Source organism: Lagenorhynchus albirostris, chromosome 5 (genome assembly GCF_949774975.1).
Source record: "Lagenorhynchus albirostris chromosome 5, mLagAlb1.1, whole genome shotgun sequence".
Lineage (NCBI taxonomy): Eukaryota > Metazoa > Chordata > Mammalia > Artiodactyla > Delphinidae > Lagenorhynchus > Lagenorhynchus albirostris.
The window spans coordinates 27,676,220-27,702,293 of NC_083099.1; the positions used below are offsets into that span (position 1 = coordinate 27,676,220).

At 37.1% G+C, this 26,074-nt stretch overlaps 1 protein-coding gene across 5 annotated transcripts in view; it reads left to right on the forward strand.

The window, feature by feature from the left end:
* Positions 1-26,074, forward strand: part of PIK3CB (phosphatidylinositol-4,5-bisphosphate 3-kinase catalytic subunit beta) — a 194,036-nt gene that overhangs the window by 160,973 nt on the left and 6,989 nt on the right. For 4 of the 5 annotated variants that reach the window (XM_060149740.1, XM_060149742.1, XM_060149743.1 and 1 more), the window contains 5 exons: positions 9,102-9,280; positions 10,106-10,215; positions 11,856-11,934; positions 24,227-24,394; positions 25,801-25,924. In XM_060149740.1, the coding sequence (XP_060005723.1) occupies positions 9,102-9,280; positions 10,106-10,215; positions 11,856-11,934; positions 24,227-24,394; positions 25,801-25,924 (660 nt within the window). Of the gene's footprint in view, positions 1-9,101; positions 9,281-10,105; positions 10,216-11,855; positions 11,935-24,226; positions 24,408-25,800; positions 25,925-26,074 lie in introns of those variants that run through there. The other variant, XM_060149744.1, reaches the window with a different exon arrangement.

Genomic DNA, 26,074 nt, shown 5'->3' on the forward strand with positions numbered 1-26,074 from the left:
GACCCGATTGGGCCCAGTCTCGTATATAACCACGTTCACTTGATGATGGAGTGCCACTGTGCTTGCCCATCTTTATGTGTGGTGGGTCAGATAACACCTGGTTCATGACAGGCAGCTCAGGTTGCATGGTTACTTCATGGCCAGTGGTTAAGCGTTGTCTCTACTGAAACCCAGAAGCAAGCTAAGAGCTGTTTCTCAAAAGGAGAGTAGTTATCAGTAGGGCATGGTAGATTTTGTTTTTCCCCCAAATCCTAAGGACCTGTGCTGTGATTCACCTATAGGAGTCTGCCAAAGGCTCCAAATAGCATCCCTATATGTCACTGACAGATCTAGCGCCATTAGGTCTGCTGGATCATGTGGCCACAACTTGCATGGCAGTTTGGGCCTGCTGCAGAGCATTCTCTTGTTCTGGGCCTCACTCAAAACCAGCACCTCGGGCTTCCCTGGTGGCGCAGTGGTTGAGAGTCCGCCTGCTGATGCAGGGGACACAGGTTCATGCCCAGGTCTGCGAAGATCCCACATGCCGCGGAGCGGCTAGGCCCGTGAGTCATGGCCGCTGAGCCTGCGCGTCCGGAGCCTGTGCTCCGCAACGGGAGAGGCCACAACAGTGAGAGGCCCACGTACCGCAAAAAAAAAAACAAAACACCAAAAAAACCAAACTGGCACCTTTTGAGGTGCTGGGTCACTCAGTAAATAGGCCAGAGTGCATGAGGAATATGTTGCCTCCAGAATCCAAAGAGACCCACTAGGTGTTGTGCCTTATTTTTGGTTGTAAGCAAATAAATTATTCTTCACCTTAGAAGGGATATCTTGACATGCTCCATACCACTTTAACCCTAGAAGATGCACTGAGACTGAAGGCCTCAAATTTTTGTCGGATTTATTTCCCACCTTCTAACATACAAATTTCTTTAAGTCTAGAGTAGTTGCTACATGTTAGTTACTAGGTTCAGTCAGCACATTGTTATCACTGTAATGGATCAGCATGATATCTTGTTGAAAGGAAAGTCGATTAAGGTTCCGGCAAGCTAAACTATTACATAGAGCTGGAGAATTGATGTACCCCTGAGTTAGGACAATGAAAGTGTATTGTTGGCCTTGCTAACTTAAGCAAATTAATTATGGGGGTCCATATTGACACATACGGAGAAAAAAAGCACTTGTCAGATCAGTAGTTGCATACCATGTATCAGGGGGTGTGTTTATGCAGTGAAACTACATCTGGTATACCACTTGGTTAATGCTGTAACAATCCACTGTAATTCTCTAAGAGTCATCTATCTTTTGTACAGGCCAAATAGGCAAGATGAATGAGGATGTGATGGGAATCACCACCTTGCATCTTTCAAGTCCTTGATGATAATACTAATATGTACAGTTACTCTAGGAATGTTTTTACTGTTTTCTTGGGAAGAGACAGTTGTAATAACTTCCATCTGGCCTTTCCCATCATAATAGCTCTCACTCCACGGGTCAGGGAAACAACATAGGGATTCTGCCAGCTCCTGAGTATATCTATTTCAGCTATGCATTCCAGAACTAGAGAAATAACCACAGGATGTTCTTGGGACCCACTGGGCCCACCATGGAACAGATTTGTGCTAAAACTCCATTGTTAACTTGGCCTCCATAAGCCCCTACTTCGGTGGACCTCTGATGTTTTGGATCTCTTTGAATTAGTGTCAATTCAGAACCAGTGTCCAGAAGTCCCTGAAAGTTCTGATTATTTCCTTTCCCCCAGTGAGCAGTTGCTATAGTAAAAGGCCATGGGTCCCTTTGGGGAAGCCAGGGGAAAGTCAGTTTCAGTCTGGTTGATATAGGAGAGTTCACAGGCATCATTCAGCGTTGATGAAAGTATTGGGGGATTTATTAACTTTTTAGTGTGTCTAAGCCTATGAGTACATGTTAGAGAAGTGAGGTGTTTATTATTGTCATGGTGTAAACGTAGACCATAAGCTGTATGTGACTGTAAGTATTACAGTATGTAAGCTGTAAGTATTAGCAGGGTAGTTTCATCTAGCTGATATAAACTGAAATCAGTATATTCAGTCCACCTAACTGAAATTTTCTGTAGTATTAAATATTCTCTCCCAGACTTTACTTTTTGGTACTACATTGTTTTTTCCTTGTGGCAAAGACTCCCCTACCTTTTTACCTTTTCTAACTTCTCTATCTCATTTGAAAGCCATTTGTTTCACCACTCCTAACCTGCTGTTCATTCCTATGCCTCTGTGGTATCACACCCTAATTTTATATCAGCTCTCTGTAGTATTATAATTTCCAGTTCCACTACACCTTTTTTTTTTTTTTTTTTTTTTTTTTTTTTTTGCAGTACGCGGGCCTCTCACTGTTGTGGCCTCTCCCATTGCGGAGCACAGGCTCTGGACGCGCAGGCTCAGCGGCCATGGTTCACGAGCCCAGCCGCTCCACGGCATGTGGGATCCTCCTGGACCAGGGCACGAACCTGTGTCCGCTGCATTGGCAGGTGGACTCTCAACCACTGCACCACCAGGGAAGCCCCCACTACAGTTTTTTAACTCATTTGCATTGCCAGAGGAACTACCGTAGGTTTTCATAGATGATTTTAATATTTACGGTTTTTCAACAGAATACACATTTTTCTCAAGTGCTCATGGAACATTCTCCAGGATATATCATATCTTGGGTCACAGATCAAGCCTTGGTAAATTTAAGAAAATTGAAATTGTATCAAGTATCTTTTCTGACCACAAAACTATGAGGCTAGGTATCAATTACAGGAAGAAATCTGTAAAAAATACAAACACATGGAGGCTAAACAATACACTACTTAATAACGAAGTGATCACTGAAGAAATCAAAGAGGAAATCAAAAAATACCTAGAAACAAATGACAATGGAGACACGACAACCCAAAACCTACGGGATGCAGCAAAAGCAGTTCTAAGAGGAAAGTTTATAGCAATACACTCCTACCTTAAGAAACAGGAAACATCTCGAATAAACAACCTAACCTTGCACCTAAAGCAATTAGAGAAAGAAGAACAAAAAAACCCCAAAGTTAGCAGAAGGAAGGAAATCATAAAGATCAGATCAGAAATAAATGAAAAAGAAATGAAGGAAACGATAGCAAAGATCAATAAAACTAAAAGCTGGTTCTTTGAGAAGATAAACAAAATTGATAAACCATTAGCCAGACTCATCAAGAAAAAAAGGGAGAAGACTCAAATCAATAGAATTAGAAATGAAAAGGGAGAAGTAACAACTGACACTGCAGAAATACAAAAGATCATGAGAGATTACTACAAGCAACTCTATGCCAGTAAAATGGACAACCTGGAAGAAATGGACAAATTCTTAGAAATGCACAACCTGCCAAGACTGAATCAGGAAGAAATAGAAAATATGAACAGACCAATCACAAGCACTGAAATTGAAACTGTGATTAAAAATCTTCCAACAAACAAAAGCCCAGGACCAGATGGCTTCACAGACGAATTCTATCACACATTTAGAGAAGAGCTAACACCTATCCTTCTCAAACTCTTCCAAAATATAGCAGAGGGAGGAACACTCCCCAACTCATTCTACGAGGCCACCATCACCTTGATACCAAAACCAGATAAGGATGTCACAAAGAAAGAAAAGTACAGGCCAGTATCACTGATGAACATAGATGCAAAAATCCTCAACAAAATACTAGCAAACAGAATCCAACAACACATTAAAAGGATCATACACCATGATCAAGTGGGGTTTATCCCAGGAATGCAAGGATTCTTCAATATACGCAAATCAATCAATGTGATAAACCATATTAACAAATTGAAGGAGAAAAACCATATGATCATCTCAATAGATGCAGAGAAAGCTTTTGACAGAATTCAACACCCATTTATGATAAAAACCCTCTAGAAAGTAGGCATAGAGAGAACTTTCCTCAACATAATAAAGGCCATATATGACAAACCCACAGCCAACATTGTCCTCAATGGTGAAAAACTGAAAGCATTTCCACTAAGATCAGGAACAAGTCAAGGTTGCCCACTCTCACCACTCTTATTCAACATAGTTTTGGAAGTTTTAGCCACAGCAATCAGAGAAGAGGAAATAAAAGGAATCCAAATCGGAAAAGAAGAAGTAAAGCTGTCACTGTTTGCAGATGACATGATACTATACATAGTGAATCTAAAGATGCAACCAGAAAACTACTGGAGCTAATCAATGAATCTGGTAAAGTAGCAGGATACAAAATTAATGCACAGAAATCTCTGGCATTCCTATACACTAATGATGAAAAATCTGAAAGTGAAATCAAGAAAACACTCACATTTACCACTGCAACAAAAAGAATAAAATATCTAGGAATAAACCTACCTAAGGAGACAAAAGACCTGTATACAGAAAATTATAAGACACTGATGAAAGAAATTAAAGATGATACAAATAGATGGAGAGATATACCATGTTCTTAGATTGGAAGAATCAACATTGTGAAAATGACTCTACTACCCAAAGCAATCTACAGATTCAATGCAATCCATATCAAAGTAGCACTAGCATTTTTCACAGAACTAGAACAAAAAAATTTCACAATTTGTATGGAAACACAAAAGACCCCGAATAGCCAAAGCAATCTTGAGAATGAAAAACGGAGCTGGAGGAATCAGGCTCCCTGACTTCAGATTATACTACAAAGCTACAGTAATCAAGACAGTATGGTACTGGCAGATAGATCAATGGAACAGGATAGAAAGATAGATCAATGGAACAGGATAGAAAGCCCAGAGATAAACCCACGTACATATGGTCACCTTATCTTTGATAAAGGAGGCAGGAATGTACAGTGGAGAAAGGACAGCCTCTTCAATAAGTGGTGCTGGGAAAACTGGACAGGTACATGTAAAGTATGAAATTAGATCACTCCCTAACACCATACACAAAAATAAGCTCAAAATGGATTAAAGACCTAAATATAAGGCCAGAAACTATCAAACTCTTAGAGGAAAACGTAGGCAGAACACTCTATGACATAAATCACAGCAAGATCCTTTTTGACCCACCTCCTAGAGAAATGGAAATAAAAATAAACAAATGGGACCTAATGAAACTTCAAAGCTTTTGCACAGCAAAGGAAACCATAAACAAGACCAAAAGACAACCTTCAGAATGGGAGAAAATATTTGCAAATGAAGCAACTGACAAAGGATTAATCTCCAAAATTTATAAGCAGCTCATGCAGCTCAATAACAAAAAAACAAACAACCCAATCCAAAAATGGGCAGAAGACCTAAATAGACATTTCTCCAAAGAAGATATACAGACTGCCAACAAACACATGAAAGAATGCTCAGCATCATTAATCATTAGAGAAATGCAAATCAAAACTACAATGAGATATCATCTCACACCAGTCAGAATGGCCATCATCAAAAAATCTAGAAACAATAAATGCTGGAGAGGGTGTGGAGAAAAGGGAGCACTCTTGCACTGTTGGTGGGAATATGAATTGATACAGCCACTATGGAGAACAGTATGGAGGTTCCTTAAACAACTACAAATAGAACTACCATATGACCCAGCAATCCCACTACTGGGCATATACCCTGAGAAAACCATAATTCAAAGAGTCATGTACCAAAATGTTCATTGCAGTTCTATTTACAATACCCAGGACATGGAAACAACCTAAGTGTCCGTCATCGGATGAATGGATAAAGAAGATGTGGCACATATATACAATGGAATATTACTCCGCCATAAAAAGAAACGAAATTGAGCTATTTGTAATGAGGTGGATGGACCTAGAGTGTGTCATACAGAGTGAAGTAAGTCAGAAAGAGAAAGACAAATACCGTATGCTAACACATATATATGGAATTTAAGAAAAAAAATGTCATGATGAACCTAGGGGTAAGACAGGAATAAAGACACAGACCTACTAGAGCATGGACTTGAGGATATGGGGAGGGGAAGGGTAAGCTGTGACAAAGCGAGAGAGAGTCATGGACGTATATACACTACCAAACGTAAGGTAGATAGCTAGTGGAAATCAGCTGCATAGCACAGGGAGATCAGCTCAGTGCTTTGTGACCACCTAGAGGGCTGGGATAGGGCGGGTGGGAGGGAGGGAGACGCAAGAGGGAAGAGATATGGGAACATATGTATATGTATAACTGATTCACTTTGTTATAAAGCAGAAACTAACACACCATTGTAAAGCAATTATACTCCAATAAAGATGTAAAAAAAAATTTACTTTTTTTATTCATGTTAAAGTAACTGTATCTGATCCCTCCTTTTTGGAAAGCCCTTTAATTATGGTAATAATAGCTAACATTTATTCACCGCTTATTGTGGGCCATTTATTCTTCACAAGAATATGAGATAGATACTATTAGTCCCGTTAATTTTATAGTCAGATACTATTTGTCCCCTTAATTTTATAGTCCTTTTAAAGATATCTCATACCTATCAATTTCTCTTGTGTTCATGCCTACCATCCTTGTCCAACCCACTATCCTTTCTTACCTGGATGTCTTCATTAACCTCCTAAATTGTGCCCCTTGTTTCCATTCTTCTGCACGCACGCATGTGTGCACATGCACACACACACACACACACACACACACACACACACGTACCTTTATTCTCTACCCAGCAGATAAAATGATCTTTTTAAAATGTAGATGTATTCCCTTTTTAAAATCCCTGCAGTAATATTCATTGCATAGGGAATAAAATCCAAATTTTAACAAAGTCTATTAAGACCCCACTTGATGAGGGCCCTACTTCTTTGGCCTCATTCATATGAGTAGACAGCACTGGATGTATTTTGGTTCTCTGGGAACCTCAGTTTGACTTTTATACCAGCAAACATATGACATATATCTTATCACATTATTCTTACTCTTTTCTTGACTGATGAACAGCCAGGGGAAGATTGTACCCTTTACATGGCAGTTCTTGTTATCACTGTAAACCTATAGTGTGACTAGGTGTTGAAACACTTAAAGTATTTGACTTATGGCCATGTGGGTGTTCCGAACGCTGTTCCAGGAAATGGATATCAACATAATTAGGGTTAGGCCCTGAAAATTCACAACTGTAGAAACATGCAAGAAATTCAGATTTGAAATACTTAAAAAAATTCTTGTTTGCATAGCCCATTTTTCAGCGAGTTCCCTTTTCACCAGTGTTTGTACAGCTCCTGAAATTGTTGAGAAATGGGGTGTCTGTGGTTTTGACAGATGGCTAACTTGGCAAGCTTCAGCAATCTCAATTTTATCACCAGGCTACATAGAACCTTCCCAGTTTCCTGTGAGCAAGCCCTCAGCCTGTCTGTAGAAACTGCATGCCGAATTCACCTCCCTACAGAGTCTTAGTGGTTTCCTTGCATAGAAGCAAAGTTCAAAAATGAAAATATGGTGTAAAATAAATCTCCTGTTCATCAAAATGCAAGCCATGGTGTTCATAATGTTTGTGCCTACATATTTTTTTTTGCCTACATATTTTATATGCTTGTTATACACAATTCACATGTTGATATATGTATTCTGTTTTTATCATTCGTTGTTTCCAGTTTTAATGACATAATGATAAAATAAAATATTCCTTCTTATGTTTTATACCTGGCTGAGGCTGGGTCTTACAGAATTTGACATAATATTACATGGAAAGACCTTGAGTTACTAAACAATAAAGTTGACTTCTCTTTCCTTGTTTTTTTTAAAATAAATTTATTTATTTTATTTATTATATTTGGCTGTGTCGGGTCTTCGTTGCTGTGTGCGGGCTTTCTCTAGTTGCAGCAAGCTGGGGCTACTCTTCGTTGCGGTGCACGGGCTTCTCATTGCAGTGGCTTCTTGTTTCAGAGCATGGGCTCTAGGTGTGTGGGCTTCAGTAGTTGTGACTCGCAGGCTCTAGAGCGGAGGCTCAGTAGTTGTGGCGCATGAGCTTTGTTGCTCCGTGGCATGTGGGACCTTCCCAGACCAGAGCTTGAACCCGTGTCCCCTGCGTTGGCAGGCAGATTCTTAACCACTGCACCGCTAGGGAAGCCCAGTAAAGTTGACTTTTAAACACATGGTTTTATTTATTTATTTATTTATTTATGGCTACACTAGGTCTTCGTTGCTGCATATGGGCTTTCTGTAGCTGTGGCGAGCAGGGGCTACTCTTTGTTGTGGTGCGCAGGCTTCTCATTGCGGTAGCTTCTCTTGTTGTGGAGCACGGGGCTCTAGGCGCGCGGGCTTCAGTAGTTGTGGCACACAGGCTCAGTAGTTGTGGCTTGCGGGCTCTAGAGCCCAGGCTCAGTAGTTGCGGCGCATGGGCTTAGTTGCTCCGCGTCATGTGGGATCTTCCCGGACCAGGGCTCGAACCCGTTTCCCCTGCATTGGCAGGCGGATTCTTAACCACTGCGCCACCAGGGAAGCCCCAGACACATGGTTTTGATTCAGTTGGCCATTGTTGATTCTCCTTGTACTACTTGCATGATTTTTTTTTTGCATAAGTTTTGATAGCCAGGGTTACCTCATTATAAAAACCAGTTAATTTATACTTGAACAATAGCTACTGTTGTCTATATTCGTATCTATTTTATTGTACAAAAATTTACTTTATACTCTTAGTGGAAAGAGAATATACTGAGAAGATGTTATAGAAGAGTGATGACAAGGGTAGTAAGGTTGAATGTCAACCCCAGGGTTACTTGTACATAGATTTTCCTTTCGTACTATGGAGTTGCCCAATTACAGTGGTTCAGATTAACAGTATTTCAAATTCTATTACTCAGTTAGTTGCAGAGTTCTGAGTAAAGTTTCATACTTATCTTCTTACCTATAATCTATGTCTCTTTACTTTTCTCTAGTTTATAAGATTTTATTTAAGAAAAGGTTCAAGAACATTTGAAAAATGTTGCTTTAAGTAACAAGAGGTAACAATTAATTTTTTTCGTTGTATCTAATATTCTTGTCATAAAGCAAGCACTGTTTTTACGTTAGCTGGTTGTCCTGCCTGTGTATTGTGGGGAGGAGGGTGGTGAGGGAATGGTATTGATTAATATTATCACATGATATTATTTTTAACATAAATGAATTTTGGTGGTGGGGAAACTTATTTTTCAGGTTGAAGCACTCAATAAATTAAAAACTTTAAATAGTTTAATCAAACTGAATGCAATGAAGCTAAATAGAGCCAAAGGGAAAGAAGCAATGCACACTTGTTTAAAACAGAATGCTTATCGGGAAGCCCTCTCTGACCTGCAATCACCTCTGAACCCATGTGTTATCCTCTCAGAACTCTAGTAAGTGACCTTCTGTACTGTGATTAGTGAATCTCCCATTAAATAGCAATGCAGAAGGGATTTCTGAGTGACTGCCTTAGGGGAGCAGTAGGGACAGCTGTTAGCCTCAGTAAGTGGAATATAATTAAAAAAGGAAAATGTTAAAGTTCTCAAAAGTTATTCTTGTGTTAATAGGACATACGCCTTCTAGCTAAATTTACCTGTGGGATTAGTGAAAGTTAATGCAAGTTCATTTCCTTTCAATTGTATGTAATTAAATTTGCTTTCTATATTACTGGTTTCTAAGAGTTGAAAATCCTATGTAAGCAAAATGTTGGCAGCCATCATAGATTATTTACTAATTAAACTTTCCTATTTCAAAATGAGATTTTTGAATGAATTTAGAAAATTATTTCTCATTTTTACTTCTCCTACAAAAGTAATAATGGGAAAGTGATAATTATGTTCAATATATCAGTATGCAAAGTTGATCCCTCTTTAAGAAATCAAGAATGGAGTTACAATCCAATGTTACATTCTGATTTTTATTGTTTATGTATAATAACATAAAGTTAAGGAAGAATAAGGGAAGGAAAGGAGGAATTTTAAATGTAGCCATGAGAAGGGCAAATCTGGGTTTTCAGTCCAGCTCACCTGGCGTCACTACATGCCAGCCAAGCCTAGCATTGCGGTTGCTTTTCTGCCAAGAGGAAATGTTCTCGTTCTGACTTCTGTATACCTGGAACAGGTGAGGGGTTTTCCCAAGCCTAGTATATCATGGCAACGTTACAGTCTTGCCATATCTTTAAATTGAAGTGGGCTAATTTTCCCCTTTCTTTCTTTCAGTATTGAAAAGTGTAAATACATGGATTCCAAAATGAAGCCTTTGTGGCTGGTGTACAACAACAAGGTGTTTGGTGAGGATTCAGTTGGAGTGATTTTTAAAAATGGTGATGGTATGTACGGAGGTTTTTACAGTGCCAAATTTCTTAGTATTTTTCATTTGCTGTCCATTTGTTTTATCTGAAAGGTGATGTGTAAATGTATAACAAACAGATGGCAGCCAAGAGGTAGCTATCAGTGGTCATAAATTTGAATTTGGCATGTCATAAGTCCCCCTTTTTTTTTTTCGCTTTGGAGAATGATTTCTACAGCTTACTTACTTACGTTGTTCTAATAAGCCTTCCTTTTTTCCTACAAAATACAAAGCTGTTTACTCCTTCGGTAAAAAGCTTCTGAAATGCAAGAGAATATTTTCAATAATATATTCATACATCCTGTTTCATAGTTTTGTGTTTTAATTAAAATATCTTACCCATACTTCATAAAGGAAATGCCTGTGAAGTAATCGCACCAACCAGAAGGCAGTCATGACTGCTACCACTTGTTAGTTTTGTGATTTCAGACAAATCACATAAAATTCATTGAGCTTCAGGATCTTCTTGTCCATGAGGATTATAGCATCTCTGTGTTGGGTTTATTAAATGGAATTAAGTGAGATAACATAAGTATATGTGTTTAGCAACTCTTTTTTTTTTGAATATAGTTGCTTTATAGTGCTAGTTTCTGGTATACAGAAAAGTGAATCAGTTATACGTATACACATATCCATTCTTTTTTAGATTCTTTCCCAGTTAGGTCACCACACATCACTGACTAGAGTTCCCTGTGGTATACAGTAGGTTCTCATTAGTTTCTGTTTTATACATAGTAGTGTATATATGTCAATCCCAGTCTCCCAATTCATCCCACCCCACCTTCCCCGCTTTGTAACCATAAGTTTGTTCTCTACATCTGTGACTCTATTTCTGCTTTGCAAATAAGTTCATGTGTACCATTTTTCTAGATTCCACATATAGGCAATATTATACGATGTTTGTTTTTCTCTTTCTGACTTCATTCTGTACAATAATCTCTAGGTCCATCCACATCTCTGCAAATGGCACTGTTTCGTCCCTTTTTATGGCTGAGTAATATTCCATGGTATATATTACCACATTTTCTTTATCCATTCCTCTGCTTACAACTGTTTTTAAAAGAAGTTTTAGTATTTCGTAGACATTTAACCCCACTCGATAGTATAAATGTCATTATGTGGAAGTCTGTACTTTCACCTCTTACCTAAAAATTACCCTTGGACATGATAATAAATAAAATTAACTATTACAGTTTTGTGAACCCATCATACAGTTACTTATGTGATTCTTAAGAATTTCTTCTGCATCCCAAAAGACAAACAAGAAGAAGAAAAGTTAGCAATGTGGATTGTATGGATGCTGTAACACAGCATTACTGTATTATAGCAGTATTACAGCACCCGTACAAGTAGTATAATAGCTTGCACATGGTAAACAACTAAAAATATTTTTAAACTTAATTTCTGAAGTAGTTACTGGAGCATGCTAACCAACAAACCTAGTATTTAACATATTGAATATGGGCAGCATTAAAATTCTGGAAAAAAATTAACAGAGCAGTTATTTGTCAATGTTTCTTCCCAGCCAGTTAATTCTGGTTGAATTAGCTAATCTTGAATAAATGTTATTAAGCATAAAGTGGAAAGCACTTATAACATAGCAGGGTTCTTTCCCCTTAGATTTACGGCAGGATATGTTGACACTCCAAATGCTGCGCTTGATGGATTTACTCTGGAAAGAAGCTGGTCTGGATCTTAGGTGAGATTTCTAGTGAATTTATTTTTATCTCATGTTGTAGTCCTTCTACAATAGAATTTAAAAATTATAAAAACCTGATTTTTTGATTTCTTCCTGCTATTATTATTGGTCGTTCATAATTATATTTATATAACGCTTTATAGTTTACAGTGTGCTCTCAAATACATTATCTTATTGAAACCTCATCAAGTGTAAAACTATACATGTGACAGCAAGAGTCATATCCCAATCTGTGTTTTTGAAGGTGGTCTCAGGAAGGATGACTGGTGGTCATGGGAGTGATAAGACAGAGAAGGGCCTGCCTCTCTTCTTACTTAACTTAGTAACATTGATTCTTCTAACCTTCCCGAAAGGGAAGTGTTTAGGTGGGCTTTCAGGGTTTTTTCCTGGCCACCATTGTTAGGGGTAGACAATGAGTAGAACAGGTTTATGGAGACAAAGAAAGAGGAAACATAACGGATTTTAAAGTTTAATTATTATAAAATCTTTCAAGATAAAGAGCAGATGAAGATAATTGCAAACAAGACCACATAAAAATATAAGATTTGAATGTCAACAAACAAAAGTCAAGCCTCCGGGCATTATATTCATAATGAACAGGACAGGGGGATAATAATTCTAAATATTTAAAGAGTTCATAGAAATAAACATATGGGGAGAAGATATGAAAAGGCCATTCAAGTTATAAAATAAAAAATAATAATTATGCGAAGACTGTCAGTTCTAATGTAGAAGTATGAATTAAAAGAACAATTATATAGCATTGATTTCCTTGCAAAAATTCTGTTAAGTGAAATGTAGTCTGGAACACGGTTGAAGTAACAAAAACACAAATATTGTCATATACCATTTTGAATGAATATAAACCTCTCTGAATCAAGTTTATTTATTCCCTATATCCAATATTTCCAGAATTTAATTTAAAATTAGAAATGTGAACAGTGACTTATGCACAGAGATATTCATCCTTGACTTATTTACAGTAAAAAAAACCATTGGGACACTCTTTTGAACATTTGCTCAATAGAACAACAGTTTAAAAGATGATTAACTTTCACATATGACCAAACATCTCAGGTATTTAAAAGTATTGTTTATGGAGAATTGCTAACAATTTAGAGAAAGTACTATCTTCAAATGTCAAATGAGATAAGTGAGATGCAAAAAAATATTTTTATAGAATGATTTCAACCAGTTAAAAATCCCTGAAAAATGACACACTAAAATGTTGACAGAAACTAAAATGTATAGTAGACATTACTTCTGGGTGGTGGGATTAAAGGTGATACAATCTCTCCTCCCTGTCCCCCCTTTTGGTATACCTGTTTAGCTAGTTTTCTATGGTGTACTCCTTTTTTAATCAAGGGGGAAAAAACATTAAGCATATTTCATGTTACAATACAGGGCCATACAATTAAAAAATTTTTTTCTATGCTAGTTATTAATGAATAACTTCATCTTTTACCTAATTCTTTTTTTAATTGTGGAATATTTCAAACATGAAATGTAGATGATAATTGACAACATTTTTTGTGTTCTTAAACCCAGACTTGAGTATACATTTAGCTATTAAATGACAGATGTTAACATGTTTCCATATTTATTTCTTTAAAAAAGGAATTAAATATTCAGATAAAATCAATGCATTCTTATCCTCTTCTACTTTCTCACAACTCAGGATTTACCATTATTCTAAACTGTAATATGTATGTTTTTGTGCTTTAATTATATATTATGTATCCATTGAATGCTTTGAACTTCCAGTAAATACTGTCGTATCACATGTAACTTTTTGAAGTTTACTTTTTTTATTACATTTTTTGAGATATATCAAGATTAATATGTGAAGTTCTAATTTGTTGTTGTCACTTCTCTATTAATGTTTTGAATAAATACAAAAATTTATCCATTCCCCTATTAGAAGCTATTTGTGTTCATTTGTTTTTGTTTTTTATTTATTTTTTAAACCTAAAGTTTACACACTTCTTTTACGTTTGGAAGAGTTCTTCAGTTTATATAGCCAGAAGTGGAATTGCCAGGTCATAAGGCATGCATATTTTCAACCTTACCACCATTGCCCAACTGGCTTCCAGAATGGTTGTACCAGTGTTACGTTACTACCCAGAAATATCTCCTTGCCAATCAGACTTGTTAATTTTTTGCAAATCTAATGGATACAACACAGTATCTCATAGAATTTTAATTTGCATTTGTTTGGTTGAGTAATTTTTCAATGTTTATAAGTATTGTGTTTTCTCTCTGCTATAAGTTACCTAGGTTGCTTCAAGGTTTATGCTTTTTGTTTTATTATTTTTAAAAAATCCTTCCCTGTACAGTTATCTTAAAGATGCTGTCTTATATTTTATTTTCCAAATTTTAAACTTGATATGCTTTCTTCTCTTCTGTCTCTGCAAAAGTTTGGTCCTGGTATTGATTTTTTGGAATCTAGGTTTTTTTGACTACTGATTTTCCTTAATGGTTATTGGACTCTTTGGGTTGTTTTCCCTCTTGAGTCACTTTGAGGCTAAGAATTGTCCAGTTCATCATTGTTTTTGAATTTATTACCATACTTTTTTTTATAACATCCTCTTGTAATTTAAAAACCTCTGCTATGTTTAACTTTTTTCTCCTTTTGCATTTGTAAAATTATTTTGTATGCAATATTTTTTCCTTATTAGCTGTATTAGAGGTTTCCATCTTAGTATTTTAAAACAGTGGCCTTCTAGTTTTATGTTTTCATTTTCTGTTTTATCATTGATTACATCTTTATAGTTTCCTTCCTTTTACTTGTGTTAATTCTGTTGTTCTGATTTTTTGAGATGAACACATAGAACATTAATTTCCACTTTTTTCATATATACAAATTAAAACCATGTTTCCTCTAACTACTGCCTTAGCTGCATCCCATAAGTTTAAAAATATACTTATTTATGCATTTTCATAATATACTATATGGAATTCAGTTCTAAATGTTTTATTTCCATTTGTATTTTTCAACTCCTGAACTAGTTTAAATTATTTTGACTCCCAAATTGCACTGGACTTTTTTTGTTGTTGTTCCTGTTGTTATTGTACCTGACTATTGTCAGATTATGTGGTCTGTATAAGATCAGGGTCATATTTCTTAAGATTATTTATGCCTTACCACATGTCTAGTTTTTCTGTCACATTTGTGATTGAAAAGGTTCCAGATGCTGTAATTATTAACCATAAGATTGTAAATTGGTCCATTAGATCAAATTTGTTAATTATGCCCAAGTCTTTATTCTCATCAAACTTTTACCTGTTTGTCACTTCAGAGATATGTTAAAACCAACCATTATAAGTGGCATTTGTCAATTTCTGCTTGCAATTTTGTTAATTTTCTAATTGTGGTTTTAATTTGTATTTTCCTAATGACAAATAATGTTGGCCAGCTTTTCATGTGCTTGTCATTTGTATATCTTCTTTGGAGAAATATCTATTCAAGTTCTTTGCTCATTTTTGAATTGGATTATTTGTCTTTTGAGTTGTGAGTTCTTTATATATTTTGAATTCTAGACTTCTAGTAAATAAATTACTGGCAAATACTTTATCCCATTCTGTGGGTTGTCCACTTTCTTGATAGTGTCCTTTGATATACAAAATTTTTTACTTTGATGAAGTCCAATTTATCTATTTTTTTCTTTAGCTGCATGTGTTTTTGGTGTCAGGTCTAAGAAACCATTGTCTAATCCAGTGTCATGAAGATTTATGCCTATCCTTTCTTCTGAAAATTTTAGTTTAGCCCTTATCTAGGAGGTCATTAATCCATTTTTAGTTAATTTTTATATGGTATGTGGTAGGAGTCCAATTTCATTTTTTTTATATTGGTATCCAGTTGTCTCAGCACCATTGTTTAAAAGACTGTTCTTTCTTCATTGAATTATCTTGGCACTTGTGTCAAACATGGATTGACTGTAAATGTGAGGGTTTTTTCCTGGAGTCTAAATTCTGTTTCATTGACCTACATGTCTGTCTCTGTGCACAGTCTTGATTACTTTGTAGTAAGTTTTGAAATTGAGAATTGTCTGCCTACATTCTCTTATAGGAGTTCTATGGTTTCAGGTCTTACATTTAGGTCTTTAATCCATTTTAAGTTTGTTTTCATATATGGTGTGAGAAAATGTTCTGTTTTCATTCTTTTATATGTAGCCGTCCAGTTTTCCCAGCACCACTTATTGAAGCGACCGTCTTTTCTCCATTATATATTCTTGCTTCCTTTATCGTAGGCTCATTGACCATACATGCATGGGTTTACTTCTGAGCTCTCTATTCTGCACCATTGATCTATGTGTCTTTTTTTGTGCCAGTACCATGTTGTTTTGATTACTGTAGCATTGTAGTAGTCTGAAGTCTAGGAGTGTGATACCTCCAGCTTTGTTCTTTTCTTCCTTAAGATTGCTTTTGCTATTTGGGGTCTTCCGTGGTTCCATATAAATTTTAGGATTATTTGTTCTAGTTCTGTGAAAAATGTCATGGTATTTGGTTCATTTAAATGATATCTATTTATAGTCTCTGTTTGGTAATTCATCATTCTTGTACTTCTCTTTTGTTCTTTAGACATGGTTCCTTTTACTTCTTTGAACATACTTAAAATAGGGGTTTTAAATTTCACAACCCTGCAAATCAGATTCTCTCCCTTGTTCAGGATTTTTTGTTGTTGCTGTTTGTTGTTTGTTTTGTGACTTCTCATTTAATTAGTAAGGCTTTGTTCTTGTCATGTGTTGTCACTGATTTCTCTGCCTGGTTAGTTTATTGGTCAGCTAATGATTGACCACAGATTTCCCTAAATGCCTGGAATTCTTAAGTCTTTCAGTCTTTACTGAGGGGTTCTGTGTGCATGTTGGGGCATTCCGTCAGGAGTCAGCCAGGTAGTTCAGAGCTGTGCCTTAGCCTTAACTTGTGTAAGCCTCAGAGTTATCAAGAGGTGAGAGCTAGGGCCTTCTAGCTTCTTTCCTGTCCATTTGCACAGCCCCAGGAATGCATACAACCATCGCCATGCACATGGCTTCTAGATTCCTATGGGAATGTTGTAGTCTTTCAGTGTCCCCTGTGAACATCTCATTCCACAGTTTATTCTTTAAGTTTTTTAGTTAGCTTATTGTTTACCCCAACTACTATTTATCCCTAAGACAGCTGCAGTGTTAAATGATTCAGATTATTTTTGAGAAACACCTCCAGCTAAAAGGCAGTTCACAGTAGGCAAGGTCTGAGTCAGGTCAAAGAAACAGTGTGAGTGGGATCTTCCTGGAAACTACTAGAGAGTTCAAAGAATGACAGTTACGTAGAAATGAGGCTTTGAAGGAGCTCCAACCCCATTTTTGCCCCCTCTAGTGGCTACCAGATTGCTGTAGTCACAATGATTATGTGCCATTTGTTGCCAGGTCTACTGCAGAACTGGGAAGTAGGTAAGATTGGAATAAGTAACAGTAAAACTCAACTGAGATTCAGCCATTTTCTTCAAGAAACACTCCCCAGATTGTTGCAACCCATTTTTGTATTTCCATATTACTGAAATAGTTGATCCTTGACAATTTTTTGCCAATCTTTTTGTTGTTTTTATGGAAGAGTGGATTTTCAAATGTCCTTAACCCCCTGTTTTTGCTGACATTACCTGGTTATACAGCTGCTTTCCAAAGAAACCTTGAAGATGTTATTCCATGGTATTCTGACATCTGTTTTTTTTTTTTTTTTTGAGGTACGCGGGCCTCTCACTGTTGTGGCCTCTCCGATTGTGGAGCACAGGCTCCGGAGGCGCAGGCTCAGCGGCCAAGGCTCACGGGCCTAGCCGCTCCGCGGCATGTGGGATCTTCCCGGCCCGGGGCACGAACCCGTGTCCCCTGCATCAGCAGGCGGACTCTCAACCACTGCGCCACCAGGGAAGCCGTCTGTTGTTATTTTTAAAAGCCTGCTGTCAGTCTAAACTGACACTGCAGAAAAAAATTTCTCTTTGCCTTTCATTTCTGCAGTTTTATTGTAATTTGTCTGTGTATGGATTTCTTTTTATTTATTTTTACTTCCTCATTCTTATTGTATCTTTTCAATCAAAGAAAATCACCTCTTTTAGTTTCTACAGAATGTATCCATATTCTTCAACACTGCAGTTCTCTCACTCTCACAGTCTTCTCCTGCAACTTTAATAGATGTATATTGGTTTTCCTTGTTCTGCCTTGCATTTCTCTTAACCTCTTTCTTATTTCTCTCCTTCTTTATGCAGCATTTTTTGTAGTTTCTTTTATTCTGTCTTCCATTTGACTAATTATCTCTTCAGTATTGTCTCATCTCTTGTGTATCAGTGTAGTATGTTTATTTCAATGACTGTTTTTATTTAGGAATTGTATTTGATTTTGTTTTGTATACCTGTTCTTTTTTTAATACTGTACTCTCCTTATGCTTTCTATTCCTCTTCATGTCTTTCATCATTTTAGCATCTCTTTCATATTGTTCTGTTTTATCTCTTAGGGTGTCACCTTTTCATTTATCTGCTTAATCTTATTCATTTCCTTGTGTAGTTAATAATATTTGGTCTTGAATTCGTTATTTGTGAGTTTTGTGTTTTCTGTAAGGGTCCTTTGCTCCCTAGGGTGTGAAAGTTTGCCCCCCAAAATGAATTTTGGTCTAGTTTGTGCTTTTGCCCAAGCTCTTTATGCACGATCAATCAGTTTTTATGTTAATTCTTTGCCTTCAGGCTCTCATACTTCATAAGTATTTATATTATATTTGAATCTCATAAGAATATGGGAAGGCTTGGGTGTTTTTGCACTTTCATGAACACCCCCCCCCCCGCCATTTTTATTGCCCACCCAGGGCCCAGGTTAGATGGCAGACTTTCATGGTATATCGTCTCATCAATGAGCAGACCTTTTCTAGTTCCCTTTATACATTTGACAGCCCTTTTAGAGCCCCAGCTCCTGCCATGTCCAGATCCTGCCTCTCAGACTCAAGACCATGTCTCTTTTCTCATGGGCATTAAAATGTTAACCAAGTCAGTAACTTCCTGAGCCATTACTATGAATAATCTATATTTCTGAGATATAGAAGTCTCCTTTTTTTCTTTATTAATCATAACTTTTAAAAAACTTTTTTACTTTATCTGTTATTTTTTAATATGTTTTAGTATCTACAGCAACTTTGTCCACAAGGTTGCTGGAAACAGTTACACTTGTGATTGACTTTATCCCTGCAAGATTGTAAGTATTTCTTGATTTCATTTTGAGTTTAATTTATTTAAAAACTTAAAACAGTTGATATTTATTGACTGAAACAGGTTTTGTATTAGGTTCTTCACATGTGTAATGACATGTAATTTACAACTTTTTGAAGTTGTGTTATTCCTTTTTAGCAGATGAGAAATTTAACCTTAAGGGACTTTAAACAGTTTGTCAAAGTTTACAAAAATAATAAGTGGTGGAGCTAGATTCAAATTGGGGTCTGTCAGACACTAAACTTGATTTCAGTTCTGTTATTTTGGTAGTGTAAGTGAGAAAAATTGTGGTAAGACCTATCTAGTAACTATTTGTTTATCAAAGTATTCTGGTGGCCCAAATATGTAATTGTCCGTTGATTTTTTTTTTAAGAGGTTTTTAGTCTTTAGATTTTTTTTCCAACATACACTTTTCTAGTGCTATTGAGGTAGAAAGAACAATTTGCTGTGGGTTTTGTTCCTTGAATGGGACTTGTAGGAATACCGAATACAGAAGTATTGGAATACAGAAGTGAGATTTGGTTCATATATAAAGGACCTTTGAGTACCATAAATGACAAAGAGCTTTGCTTTTAAATTAGCAGTAATTTCTAATACGGCTGTGTAAAAATAGAATAGGTAGTTTTGAATAGGTAGCAAAACTTCTGGTCAGTCACTTACTCATAAGAAATACTATGTAGATAAGAGGAGAATGGTTGATTTTAAGAAACTCTCCCTGGGGAACACAAACCCAGAGGGTTCTGGCCTACCTTTTTTCTTTTTTCTTTTGGTTTTAGTGGCACACAGCCACAACCCGTTTGTTTAGATATTGTCTATGGCTGCTTTTATGCTATAACTGCAAAATTGAGTTAGTTACCTTATAGTCTATAGCACCTAAAATTAAAATATTTATTATCTGGTTCAGTCCAGTAAACGTTTATTGACCCTTCTTATAAAGTAAACCGCAGTGAAAATGATTTTACTTCATTTGTCCGTAAAAAATGGGGAAAACTTTTCAAGCATAGGCTCGCAACTTGTTGGTTCTTTCCAAGGTCAGCACATAAGCTACATAGTGGTCTCCTTTGCTAAGAGCAGATTCTGGCCATATGATGTCTTGTTAATTATGAAAGGCTGAGCTAAAGACTTTGTCTTCAGTTCAGTCAGACTAATTGAAAGCCTCAACTAAGTTCTTTTCTCTTAGTTTTTTGTTTTACCCATTCTATTTAACTGTAAAGCACATTTAGCATCAAATAAAGTTCATTGTGACCTCAGGCAAAGGGAGGCAGCCACATGTGGGAGTGCTAGAAATAAACCTGGTATCTGTCTGAGGGGAAGCAATATGTGTCTAACAAGAAAAAGGAACTTGTCTGTTCAGTGAGATCTTTGCTGACTTTTTGTACTCTGACCCCATGTTTAAAAAAATATGCAGGACTTCAATTCTTTTGAGTTCATTTTCAAACCAATAGCTTTTTTTTCCCACCAAACATTTTTTACTGTTTCTATAAATATACATGCCCCAGTGTTCCTGTTGTACGTGTTTTTCTTTTGGCCAGCTGTTTAGGTTAAACCTGTTCATGTAGCACACACTCTTTTAGGTTCAATGTCAAATCTTCAGATACCTTCTACAAATTACTATTTTGATCAGAATATTTTAGCACCTGCAAAAGTGCCATGTTAGCATGAATGAAAGTGCATATTTCTGATTTTCATTTTTCTCTGATGTCTCAAAATATTCTTTTGGTATCTTCCATGCCAAATTAGAACATTTGTAAGCCATCAATGTGTTAGAACACCCTGACCTTTGGTCAACAAATAGGTAATTAGACTTTTCTGTCAAGTCTGATAGGTTGCATGTAAATCTACCTGGATTTTTGGTAGATTTGACAGTCCCATCTCGTGCCTCCCCCCCCCCCCCACCATACAGATGACATTGAATTTTGGAGAGTTGTCTTCACTGTGACTTTATATTTGAGTTGCACTAATGGGGTTTACTTCCCTTTTAAGAGAGCTACACAGCAGTTCTAATGACACTGGTTTCAGTAGGTAGAAGGATGAAGGAAGAAGATGGAAGCAATGCAAGCCTTAGGTAAAAGAATTATACTTGCCTCCTTTTGAAGCAATGGGCTAAGGTACCACTGAGACTTGGAGTCAAGGCCAGAGAAAACTTTCTACATACTCATTCAGAGTAGGGTGATGGGGCTGCCATCCCCACTGCTGTAGAATTTATCTCATTTTACAATTCTTGCTTTAATGGAAAGATAACAAATTGCTCCTTGGGTCAGAGAGTCTGAGAAAGGAAGATAAACATTACTAAGCGTTGTCATGGCCTTTATAAGAAGTTGAGTGCAAAGGGTGCCCCCGTAAGGTGGTCAGGGCTCCAAGAGTTTGTCCCCAGCTTGACTTCTGTCAAACTGTCTCTATGACAGGGATGTTTTTTCCTTCCCATTGTGAGCATTCCATCCTCAAGACACTAAATGCTTTCATCATTGTCTGCTTTTGAAGAGGAAATTGTTGGACTTTTGCCCAGTTTGACTGCAAGTGGGGTAGGAGGAGATGTAGGAAAGTGAGCCAAAGTGCACTTTAACCAGACAGTGTTTACTTCACATGTGTTGTGTCACGATAAGGATAGGGGTATTGCTAAAAACTTTCATGCTCCATAGCTACCTTTTCTAGTGAAGCATAAACTTTAAAAAAAGAGAAATAAATTAATAATGCATATGTAAAGCAGGCTATTGGTATATCAGGCTGTCAGCATGAAGTTTCACAATTTTGCTTCCAACCGTATTTTGCTAGAACTAGGGAAGTGCTTAAAGAGGCATAAAATTGAATTGTTGGTTGGAAGGAAATTTAGGAACTATTAAATGAAACTCTCCTCTTTTATCTGATTATTACACACACTACCACACTCATTCCCCCAACACACACACACGCACACACACACACTCACACACTCACACTCACACATTTTTTCTCTTTGGTAAAGTCCTTATGTGGCAGATAGAGGTCTGCATGGTCTTTCCAACACTGACACTTTCTTCCCCTCACCTGCTCCCCCTGTACTTCCCTCTGTCCCTCATGTCCTTCCTCCTCCCAGAAATCTTTCTTGACTGTTGACACGTTCTACTGGCACTTCTCATTTATCCATTGATCACATGCACATTGTGCATTTGTGGTTTGTCTGATCAGTGAGAGCAGGGACTGCATTTTTGGCTCATTTCTGTGTCAGCAGCAGCTAACACAATGCTTGGCACATAGCTGCACTCATATATGTATAGAACCCGTGAATTGCATCCATTGCATTTTCTGTAGTCACCTGACTTTTATTTGAACTTTGCGAGGTATTTTATTCCACTTTGTATTTGCTCTAGTGATAATAGCATTTTTAGAAAACTGAAGAAAATGTTGACAACCAAAATGAGAAAAGGATAATATTAATATATGAAGAACTCATATAAATCTCTAAGGAAAATGTTTAAAACTCTAATAAATAGACCAAGTATGTGATTAGCTAATTCACAAAAGAAATTCTACATAAAATGGCTAAAAGAGACCTGAGAAAATGCTTATTTGCACTAGGGATCATATAAATGCAAAGCAAAGCAAAATCCTACCTATAGATTTAGCAAAAATTATTTGGCACAAGAAGCAGCCTGAGAGACCTCTTACACAGTGACTCTGGAGACTGTGTTAGGTTAAAAAGATAGTTTTAGAGCCACTCAGACCTAGTTTTAAGTCTTAGATCTTCCACTTGGTTAAATGTATGACTTTTTTGCAAATTAATTTTATGTCTCATTTATAAAATGGGGAATTTACCTATTTATAGGGATTTTGTTATTGTTTGTTTAATTCATTCAGAAATACTTATTTAGTGCCTGCTTTGTGCCCAAACACATTCTCAGGTACTGAGGATACACAGTGAACAAATTATCCCTGGCTGATGGAATTTACATCCTAATGGTAGAGACAGACAATAAACAAACACATAAATAAAATGTACAGGATGTTGGATAGTGTTGAGGGCTATAGAGGAAAATAAAGGAGGGAAGAGATGGCAGTTAGTATGTCACTGTGTTGCTATTTTAAATAGGATGATTCAGGAATCCCTTACTGAGACGGTGACATTTCAGCAAATATTTCAAAGTGGTAAGGGAGTAAACCATGTAGATGTCTTGGGGAAGAATGTTCCAAGTAGAGAAAATAACACAGATAAAGGAATGAGGGAATACTGTACCTGATATGTTTGGGGAATAGCAATGGAGCCAGTATAGTAAGAACAAGTGATCAAGTGGAAGATACTATGAGAGGTGAAGGGGGACGAGATTGAAGGTCTTGTGAACTACAACAAGCGGGTTGGCTTTCACTTAGGTGGGAAGTCATGGCTGAAATTTCAATCAGGGGAATGACATAATATGAATATATTTTAAATGGATTATGTTGCTGTTGCATTTAGAACAGACTATGCTGTGGAAGCAGGTAGACTAATTAGGAAACTTGAATTTTGAATAGGGGTTGATGGTGACCTGGACTAGGGTGGTAGCTTAAGAAAGGGTGGAGACAGAGAACTACTTAGACTCTGTACATTTTCAAGGTACGTAAATATTAGGCATGAGAGGAAAAGTGAAAGATTACAAGGTCTTGGGCTTGAACAACTGGAAGGATGGAGTTGTTGTTAACCAAGGTAACGTGTAGAGTGCTTAGCCTGCTGTGTGGCATCTACTAGATGCTACATAAAGGGTGGTTCCCTTCCCCAAAATTTAGGGTAAACATGAAAGACTTTTCCTTTATCTGATGTGCTTGTGTCCACCTACACAAACAAATAGAATATTTCACCAGAATAATTAGATAACAAATTATACATTTAGCTAGCACATTGGAGTTTAGTAAATTACTCCATCTGTTCACTAAGGTATTTACACTCTAATAGAAAGTGGAACTAATATTTGTCTATATGACTGATACAGTAATGGCAAGGTTATCAATAGTAATAAAACTTTTTTAAAAATCAAAGAAAAAACATACTCTGTCAGTGTTTCATTTTATGGATAGCATACACATGTGACTCTTTATGCCCCTTTTTTTTCTTTTCAGGATGCTGCCTTATGGCTGTTTAGCAACAGGAGACCACTCTGGCCTCATTGAAGTTGTGAGCACCTCTGAAACAATTGCTGACATTCAGCTGAACAGTAGCAATGTGGCTGCAGCAGCAGCCTTCAACAAAGATGCCCTTCTGAACTGGCTTAAAGAATACAATTCTGGGTTAGTGTTCTGGGTTAGTGTATTTTGTTTGATTATCATTCTTCTGAACAAACTGCCAAACAAATAACTGTTCTCACAGTTAGAATCATCAGTGTCCTAGAGGAAATATTAGTGTTATTTATTGCTTCATTTCAGGTTAGATCAAAATGACAAATAGGCCTTCCTAAAATCTTACAGAAGATCAGCATTGAATTCTGCTTCATCTAGATCAAATTTCAGAGCTGGGCAGTAGTTTAAAAATCTAAGAATTTAAGTGTTTAACAAATAACATATAACTTTTTAAGTGCATGAACTTCCATAATTATGTGAATGTATGAACATAAGTAAATTTTCAATAGATTTTAAAAATAGAAGTAAATGAGTTTGTAGGTTGATCTTTCCAAACTAAAAAATACAGTGCTAGGAATTGTGTTACTTACAATTATTGTGTTGGAAAAGCCCTAATACATAGGAAATTAAGGAATTTCACATTGAGGGGAAAACACTGCAAGTATTTTTGGCTGAAGATTTTGAAGTCGGACTTAAATGTTATCATTGGCAAAATCCAAGAACTTGGACTTCCCTGGTGGTGCAGTTGTTAAGAATCTGCCTGCCAATGCAGGGGACTTGGGTTCGAGCCCTGGTCTGGGAAGATCCCACATGCTGTGAAGCAACTAAGCCCGTGTGCCACAACTACTGAGCTCGCATGCTGCAACTACTGAAGCCCGTGTGCTGCAACTACTGAAGCCCACGCTTCTAGAGCCCGTGCTCCACAATTAGAGAAGCCACCGCAATGAGAAACCCGTGCACCGCAACGAAGAGTAGCCCCTGCTTGCCGCAACTAGAGAGAGCCTGCATGCAGCAGTGAAGACCGAATGCTGCCAAAAGTAAATAAATAAATAAATAAAATCCAAGAACTTGTATGTGAGAATTAATTTTCAAATTTTGATTTTAGGGCCTTGTCCCTAAAGGGTCTATATTAGTTACTTCTGATGTAAGTCAGTGACTTTAATGGTCGGCACTGTAATACTTAACTCTTAAATATGGAATTCTAGTCTTCAGTCAAAACTACAAAAATGTTCCAAAGCCCAGCATCATTCAGCCAAGCTGATGGTCTCCTCTCATTACTATGCATATGAACCTACCCCCGTCCCCCACAGAAATGTGAGCCCCAGGACACAGCAGTTTGAATAGTTGATGTCCAGTTACCTGATGTCTTTGAGCAAGCCTGCTGACTCCTCCCTGCCCTGCTCCTCTGATCATCATCCTCACTCTTGGCTGATCCAGCATCTTCTCCTTATATGGTTTGGCAGCTCTGTGTTGCAGTTGTTCTCACATTAAAAAGGAAACAGAAGTGTGGATTGGCTCCGTCCCACACATTTGGAGGCTGAAAACCTTCCTTGCTCCTATTTTTTTCTCTTATTCAGGGATGACCTGGACCGAGCCATTGAGGAGTTTACCCTGTCCTGTGCCGGCTACTGTGTAGCTTCTTATGTCCTTGGGATTGGTGACAGACATAGTGATAACATCATGGTCAAAAAAACTGGCCAGGTAAGCAACTTCCCAGAGTGCCAAGGGCCTCAGTGATGCTGGTACTTATGTGCAGCACAATCTCTTGTGAAACTCAGATTCTTTATGAGTCTCAGTCATGCCTTTGTCTTTCCTTTTATTTCCCACCCCTTGTTTCATATGCCATCTGCT